At 41.0% G+C, this 8,917-nt stretch overlaps 1 protein-coding gene across 15 annotated transcripts in view; it reads left to right on the top strand.

Annotated features, from left to right (window-relative positions):
• KMT2C (lysine methyltransferase 2C) overlaps positions 1-8,917 on the top strand; it is a 292,172-nt gene that overhangs the window by 76,045 nt on the left and 207,210 nt on the right. For all 15 annotated transcript variants that reach the window (XR_014294958.1, XM_082632089.1, XM_082632088.1 and 12 more), the window contains exon 2: positions 2,024-2,112. Coding sequence is in view for 14 of the 15 variants with exons in the window: in XM_082632089.1 (XP_082488215.1) it covers positions 2,024-2,112 (89 nt within the window). In the remaining variant the exon portion in view is untranslated. The remainder of the gene's footprint in view (positions 1-2,023; positions 2,113-8,917) is intronic.

The following is an 8,917-nucleotide window of genomic DNA, read 5'->3' as shown; positions in this document are numbered from 1 at the left end:
AGCCCCGATCACCCTTTCCCATCAAGTTTTTGTCATCTCTTATTTGTTCTGCCTACTTTCTCCCTTCCCCTCATGAATGATGCTGTTTTGGCTGCTTGACTTGGTGTGTTATATTGGCAAATTTCTAATATTAAATTATACTTGCATTCTCATTATATTTATTGGTATTTGTTTTCATCCATAGTTTTTTGGATATGTTAGGATTTTGCTTTGGTTATTTCCTTTTAATTTTTTTCTGTGGGATGAGGATGACTTTTTGACAGTGTGTAGTATTGCACTTATAAAACTATTTGGACCTTGATTGCTTTAACTTAAAAAAATTTTATATCTCCTTTATTGGTTTTGATGGATTAATATCCTTTTAAAAATAAGATTTAGGCCTTCCCTGGTGGCGCAGTGGTTAAGAATCCACCTGACAATGCAGGGGACACGGGTTCAAGCCCTGGTCCGGGAAGATCCCACATGCCGCGGAACAACTAAGCCCGTGCGCCACAGCTACTGAGCCTGTGCTCTAGAGCCCACGAGCCACAACTACTGAAGCCCGCGCGACTAGAGCCCGTGTTCCACAACAAGAGAAGCCACCGCAGTGAGAAGCCTGTGCATCACAATGAAGAGTAGCCTCTGCTCACCACAACTAGAGAAAGCCTGCACGCAGCAACAAAGACCCAACACAGCCAAAAATAAATAAATACATAAAATTTTAAAAAAAGATTTAAATAGGTTTCCTGTTGTTTAAAAGTCTTTTTTGCTTTACCTGTTCATATTATTTTTCTCTATTCCTTATTGTTTTCAACTCTTTAAGTATTTTTCAAATAAATACTGTGTTCGTTTGTACTTTTTCTTTTTAAGTAATGAAATAATTTAAAGCTCTGAAATTATCTGAATACTGCTTTGTCAATTTCTCAGGTTTTTTTAATATGTAATGTCTTTTTTTTCTTTTTTCTTTTATGTGTTTAAAAACTTTTTTTGACTCACTTCTATCCTTTATGAGACCTCAGAAACTTTAAAGGTCTTTTTAGTTAATTGCATTGGGTAAGAGAATTGTACTTTACCATGATTCTTTTTTTTAAACATCTTTATTGAAGTATAATTGCTTTACAATGTTGTGTTAGTTTCTGCTGTATAACAAAGTGAATCAGCTATATGTATACATATCTAACCATATCCCCTCCCTCCCTATCCCACCCCTATGGGTGGTCACAAAACACCGAACTGATCTTACCATGATTCTTATGTTTATTTTACTTTACTGAAGTGTTTATAAATTAAAATGCATCACACTTGTAAGGCAAGTGTGATTATATCATGCTTAATAGTTAGATTTTTTTGTTTTTTGGGGGGTGGTTTGCAGGAGTGTGCCTCACTTTCTCCTTAATGGATAGGTGTCTTAAAAATGCAGACGTCTGGACATCACTCCTCAATTTCAGTAGATCTAGAGGTGTAACCTGGTGTGTGAACTTTGAACCCACTAAGTAGTTAAAAACCACTACTGTAGGGCTTCCCTGGTGGCGCAGTGGTTGAGAGTCCGCCTGCCGATGCAGGGGACACGGGTTCATGCCCTGGTCTGGGAAGATCCCACATGCCGCGGAGTGGCTAGGCCCGTGAGCCATGGCCGCTGGGCCTGCGCGTCCGGAGCCTGTGCTCCACAACAGGAGAGGCCACAGCAGTGAGAGGCCCATGTACCGCAAAAAAAAAAAACACAAAAAAACCTCTACTGTAGACAGAGGGAGTGATCTCAAGGTCTGGTAAAAGAGGGGAAAACCTAGCCTGGAGAATACTTACAGAAGTGAGTTATGATGATACAAACATATTAATATGGGCCTGTCCCCACATTTAGGTATAAGGAAGGGCTGAATATGTGGGAAAAATGACTGTAAAGTGTGATATTTACTATTTGATGTGGTAAAGGAAAGGAAAAATTGCCTAAATTATTTTGTGTACCTTCAACTTGTGCTTTATTTTGAGTATAATTCTAAGATTTAATGTGTAACATTTAATTATATGTTTATTTCTTTGTCCATAGGCCTCGAAGTAGAGGAAAAAGTACAGTGGAAGATGAGGACAGCATGGATGGGCTGGAGACAACAGAAACAGAAAATACTGTGGAAACAGGTTTCAAAACTTAATTTAAAAATTTAAGAATGTACAGAATAATTTGTACAGTTAGCAGTCGTCTATACACCGAGTTCTAAAACTTCCATGTGCTAGAGTAGTTTAATAAGTAATGACAAAGTGAAAAAACTGAGTTTTCTCCCTTTTTTCCCCTAAAGCTCTGATTTAGTAGAAATCCTTTAATCTCTGTAGAGAAATATTTTATTAAAGCAAAATTAAAACTGGAGTAAACAGTAATTCCAGGCCATTCGTATGATATCTCATGGGAGATTTCTGGCTTATGAACCATCTAGTGTTTGTTTATTGTGTTAGTATATATGTGAGGAAAAAATATGTTCCATTAGCAAATAATACTGTGAAATGCTGGGTAAGACCAGACCAAATACTTCCTAGTCTACTGGACTTCTAGGTGCCTTAAATAAGCTAATGTGTGTTTTGCATCTGCAAAAGGAAAGTAGAATAGGTTGCCCAAAGTGGTTTCCAAAGTTTATACCAAGTTAGTGATTTAATGACCTGTCAGCGGGACTAGGTTTCATACTGTGTTCACAGGATATCTATGCGAGATGGTCTGTCATTGTCAGTATTTTTACAGTTGTTGTTTAGACATAGTTGATAGGCTTTTTCTCTGATGTTGAATGTCACCACCTTGATGCTTACAGAATGTCATACAGTTTTTAGAGAAAATTAGAAATTGCCGTATCTTTTATAATATAATTTTCCATGAGGTACTTTTGGTTGTCAAATGTGTTGCTATTATATCCTTGTAATTCTTGGAGAAGCCTTCAAAAGTTCTGCAGTTCTCATTCCTTTTTCCCATAGAGTCTAGTTAAGTAGAGTGACAGGAGAGAAGCTTGGAAGTTCAGAATTCTACATTTTACCCTTTGGTGTACATTCATTACCACATTATTTATTTATTTTTATAAATTTATTTATTTTATTTATGTTTTTTTTTGGGCTGCGTTGGGTCTTTGTTGCTGCGTGCAGGCTTTCTCTAGTTTCGGCGAGCAGGGGCTACTGTTCATTGCGGTGCGTGGGCTTCTCATCGCGGTGGCTTCTCTTGTGGCCGAGCCCGGGCTCTAGGTGTGCGGGCTTCAGTAGTTGTGGCTCGTGGACTCTAGAGCGCAGGCTCAGTTGTTGTGGTGCACGGGCTTAGTTGTTCCGCTGCATGTGGGATCTTCTCGGACCAGGGCTCAAGCTTGGGTCCCCTGCACTGGCAGGCAGATTCTTAACCACTGTGCCACCAGGGAAGCCCCTCTTTACCACATTACTTTTTTTTTTTTTTTTTTTGCGGTACGCGGGCCTCTCACTGCTGTGGCCTCTCCCATTGCGGAGCACAGGCTCAGGAAGCGCAGGCTCAGCGGCCATGGCCCACGGACCCGGCCGCTCCGTGGCATGTGGGATCTTCCCGGACCGGGGCACGAACCCGTATCCCCTGCATCGGCAGGCGGACTCTCAACCACTGCGCCACCAGGGAAGCCCCTCTTTACCACATTACTTTAAACTTGGATTTATGTAAGTTCTCCACTAGTTATTTTTCATAGATTTTCCCCTTAATTTAAATTTTTTCTGTACTTTGTACCGTTAGTTTCTTGTGAAAAGTTTTTTGTAATTTTAAGTGACATTTGCGAGGTTATGATTACTTGCAAGTCCCTTTAAGCCAGTGCTCTAAGACTGTCCACAGGTCCCGTTTGGTTGCACTTGCCAGAAGTCTCCCTGAGTACTCTGTCTTAGCTCTGAAGATTTAGCACGTCCCTTTGCATTTTCCTCTCCTTTTCCCATTGTCAATTTTAATAATCTTCTCAACGCCCAGACCTGGTAGCTCCTTGATTTCCTCAAAATCCTCTTCTCCAGCCCACCTCAGTCACTCATTCTTATGGCCAAACTTTAGCCTTTATCACTGTATCACTTACTAGGACACTTGCTGTTTCACTTCCAAAATCTCAGTTTCAACTGTCCTTACTATACCTCTTCTTTTACTAGCTCACTTTTTCCTTATATCCACACCACAGTGATTCTTCAGACACACTGAATTCTCCAACTCAGTGATCTTACTGATGGGGTTTGTCAGCCTCCTTTTCTAGTTCAGATTCTGTGATCCATTATTGTAGTTGTTCTGTTATGCACCCTAAACTCCTTTGCCATCCTCCCACTATTTTGCTTTCGTAACAAAACTCAGACTGCATTTTAGCAGCAAAAATGGCTGGAGAAAACCGTGAACTTGCTGACTGGTGGCATTTTAAATTTATGACCTCAAATCTCAAGTGGGTCATGATTGCTATCCTTCACTCATTACAGTCTACTTAGAATTCCCTCTCCCATTATCAGGGATAATTCTTTCACCACCTTTTCTTCTCCCTTCAAACTTCTGACACCTCATTTTTCATTTTTCAGTTGATGATCTTGCTTATTTCAATGAAAAAATAAATAGAAGCAATCAGGAAAGAAATTCCACATTCATCTGCAATCAAATCTTCTTTCCTGCTTGCATCTCTGTCCATCTATTTTATTATACCTTCCTAACCTAAAGTGGGATGAAAAGTCTCTGGGGTCATCTACAGCCAACTCTTCTACCTGCGTCCCGGTTTCTGTCCCGTTTGCGCCTTCAGTTTTCCTTGGTTTCTGGTATCAAGAATTTCCTCTCAGTGAATCATTTCCATTAGTATTAGCCTTTGTTGCAGTATCACCCTTCTTTTTTTTTTTTTTTTTTTTTTTTGCGGTGTGCGGGCCTCTCACTGTTGTGGCCTCCCCCGTTGCGGAGCACAGGCTCCGGACGCGCAGGCCCAGCGGCCATGGCTCACGGGCCCAGCCGCTCCGCGGCATATGGGATCCTCCCAGACCGGGGCACGAACCCGTATCCCCTGCATCGGCAGGCGGACTCCCAACCACTGCGCCACCAGGGAGGCCCAGTATCACCCTTCTTAAACATAAGTAACTTCTTGTGGTCAGCTACCCCTTTTAGCCACCGTATTGCATCTTTGCTCATCTTTATAGCAGAAGCCCTTGAAATAGTTGTCTATACTTATGGTTCTTACTTATTTTTGACCATTTTTTCATGAACCTGCTCCACTCAGGCTGTCTTCCTCGTGCTGTCGCAGAGCTGGTTTTGGTTTCGCGTTGCCAGCACCACTGTTGAGTCTCTGGCCTCCTTAGGTATGCAGTGTCATTTTCACACAGCCAACCACTTTCAGGAGGAAATCTTTTTGTTTTAATTTGGCTTCAGGATGCCACATTCCCTTGCTTTTTCCTATCTCACTGGTCTCTTTTGCTCATCTCACAGATTAGGTGGTCTCATTTAGTTCTGTTGCTTTAAATATTATCTATGTGCTGGTAACTCTAAAAATTATATTACCAGCTCTTTCCTTGCTTTGAACACAACCAGTGTCTTCAGCTTACTTCTTAACATCTCCTCTTAGATGTCTTAAGAGGGTCTCAAACTTAATGTGTCTTCTGTGGACCTGGTTACTGTTGCCCCGAAACCTTCTGTATGTCCAGTGTTCCCACCTCAGTAAATGACATCGTGTATTGTTCAGGCTCGAAACATGGAGCCTGTTGGACAATGCTTTGGGCTTTACCTTGATAATCCCGCCTGGTTTCAGTCACCTCTCGTCCCCTCCTCTGCTGTCACTCCAGAGCTAGTCACCACCCCTGCTCGTGTGCGCCGCTGCAGGAGCTTCCCGGCTGGTCTCGCTGCCTTTACTCTCACTCCAGTCGTTTTGTTCTTCATGTAGTAGTGGAGTGAGCTTTTATTTTTTTATTTTTTTATTTTTTTTGCTTTATAACAAATTTAATCAGTTATACATATACATATGTTCCCATATCCCCTCCCTTTTGCATCTCCCTCCCACCCTCCCTATCCCACCCCTCCAGGTGGTCACAAAGCCCCGAGCTGATCTCCCTGTGCTATGTGGCTGCTTCCCACTAGCTATCTACCTTATGTTTGGTAGTGTATATATGTCCATGCCGCTCTTTTGCTTTGTCACAGCTTACCCTTCCCCCTCCCCATATCCTCAAGTCCATTCTCTAGTAGGTCTGTGTCTTTATTCCTGTCTTACCACTATGTTCTTCATGACATTTTTTTCCTTAAATTCCATATATATGTGTCAGCATACAGTATTTGTCTTTCTCTTTCTGACTTACTTCACTCTGTATGACAGACTCTAGGTCCATCCACCTCATTACAAATAGCTCAATTTCGTTTCTTTTTATGGCTGAGTAATATTCCATTGTATATATGTGCCACATCTTCTTTACCCATTCATCCGATGATGGACACTTAGGTTGTTTCCATCTCCGGGCTATTGTAAATAGGGCTGCTATGAACATTTTGGTACATGTCTCTTTTTGAATTATGGTTTTCTCAGGGTATATGCCCAGTAGTGGGATTGCTGGGTCATATGGTAGTTCTATTTGTAGTTTTTTAAGGAACCTCCATACCGTTCTCCATAGCGGCTGTACCAATTCACATTCCCACCAGCAGTGCAAGAGTGTTCCCTTTTTTCCACACCCTCTCCAGCATTTATTGTTTCTAGATTTTTTGATGATGGCCATTCTGACTGGTGTGAGATGATATCTCATTGTAGTTTTGATTTACATTTCTCTAATGAGTAAAGATGTTGAGCATCCTTTCATGTGTTTGTTGGCAGTCTGTATATCTTCTTTGGAGAAATGTCTATTTAGGTCTTCGGCCCATTTTTGGATTGGGTTGTTTGTTTTTTTTGTTATTGAGCTGCATGAGCTGCTAATAAATTTTGGAGATTAATCCTTTGTCAGTTGCTTCATTTGCAAATATTTTCTCCCATTCTGAGGGTTGTCTTTTGGTCTTGTTTATGGTTTCCTTTGCTGTGCAAAAGCTTTTCAGTTTCATTAGGTCCCATGTGTTTATTTTTGTCTTTATTTCCATTTCTCTAGGAGGTGGGTCAAAAAGGATCTTGCTGTGATTTATGTCATAGCATGTTCTGCCTATGTTTTCCTCTAAGAGTTTGATAGTGTCTGGCCTTACATTTAGGTCTTTAATCCATTTTGAGCTTATTTTTGTGTATGGTGTTAGGGAGTGATCTAATCTCATACTTTTTTTTTTTTTTTCTTTTTGCGGTATGCGGGCCTCTCACTGTTGTGGCCTCTCCCGTTGCGGAGCACAGGCTCCGGATGCGCAGGCCCAGCGGCCATGGCTCACGGGCCCAGCCGCTCCGCGGCATATGGGATCCTCCCAGACCGGGGCACGAACCCTTATCCCCTGCATCGGCAGGCGGACTCTCAACCACTGCGCCACCAGGGAGGCCCTAATCTCATACTTTTACGTGTCCCTATCCAGTTTTCCCAGCACCACTTATTGAAGAGACTGTCCTTTCTCCACTGTACATTCCTGCCTCCTTTATCAAAGATAAGTTGACCATATGTGCGTGGGTTTATCTCTGGGCTTTCTATCCTGTTCCATTGATCTATCTTTCTGTTTTTGTGCCAGTACCATACTGTCTTGATTACTGTAGCTTTGTAGTATAGTCTGAAGTCAGGGAGCCTGATTCCTCCAGCTCCGTTTTTCATTCTCAAGATTGCTTTGGCTATTCGGGCTCTTTTGTGTTTCCATACAAATTGTGAAATTTTTTGTTCTAGTTCTGTGAAAAATGCCAGTGGTAGTTTGATAGGGATTGCATTGAATCTGTAGATTGCTTTGGGTAGTAGAGTCATTTTCACAATGTTGATTCTTCCAATCTAAGAACATGGTACATCTCTCCATCTATTTGTATCATTGTTAATTTCTTTCATCAGTGTCTTATAATTTTCTGCATACAGGTCTTTTGTCTCCTTAGGTAGGTTTATTCCTAGATATTTTATTCTTTTTGTTGCAATGGTAAATGGGAGTGTTTCCTTGATTTCACTTTCAGATTTTTCATCATTGGTATATAGGAATGCCAGAGATTTCTGTGCATTAATTTTGTATCCTGCTACTTTACCAAATTCATTGATTAGCTGTAGTAGTTTTCTGGTAGCATCTTTAGGATTCTCTATGTATAGTATCATGTCATCTGCAAACAGTGACAGCTTTACTTCTTCTTTTCCAATTTGGATTCCTTTTATTTCCTTTTCTTCTCTGATTGCTGTGGCTAAAACTTCCAAAACTATGTTGAATAAGAGTGGTGAGAGTGGGCAACCTTGTCTTGTTCCTGATCTTAGTGGAAATAGTTTCAGTTTTTCACCATTGAGGACCATGCTGGCTGTGGGTTTGTCATATATGGCCTTTATTATGTTGAGGAAAGTTCCCTCTGTGCCTACTTTCTGCAGGGTTTTTATCATAAATGGGTGTTGAATTTTGTCGAAAGCTTTCTCTGCATCTATTGAGATGATCATATGGTTTTTCTCCTTCAATTTGTTAATATGGTGTATCACATTGATTGATTCGCATATATTGAAGAATCCTTGCATTCCTGGAATAAACCCCACTTGATCATGGTGTATGATCCTTTCAATGTGCTGTTGGATTCTGTTTGCTAGTATTTTGTTGAGGATTTTTGCATCTATGTTCATCAGTGATATTGGCCTGTAGTTTTCTTTCTTTGTGACATCCTTGTCTGGTTTTGGTATCAAGGTGATGGTGGCCTCGTAGAATGAGTTTGGGAGTGTTCCTCCCTCTGCTATATTTTGGAAGAGTTTGAGAAGGATAGGTGTTAGCTCTTCTTTAAATGCTTGATAGAATTCGCCTGTGAAGCCATCTGGTCCTGGGCTTTTGTTTGTTGGAAGATTTTTTATCACAGTTTCCATTTCAGTGCTTGTGATTGGTCTGTTCATATTTTCTATTTCTTCCTGATTC

This window comes from Mesoplodon mirus, assembly GCF_964341445.2.
Source record: "Mesoplodon mirus genome assembly, chromosome: 9".
NCBI classification, from domain to species: domain Eukaryota; kingdom Metazoa; phylum Chordata; class Mammalia; order Artiodactyla; family Ziphiidae; genus Mesoplodon; species Mesoplodon mirus.
The sequence above is the reverse complement of the archived record's forward strand: the minus strand, read 5'-3'. Positions and strand labels throughout refer to the sequence as shown.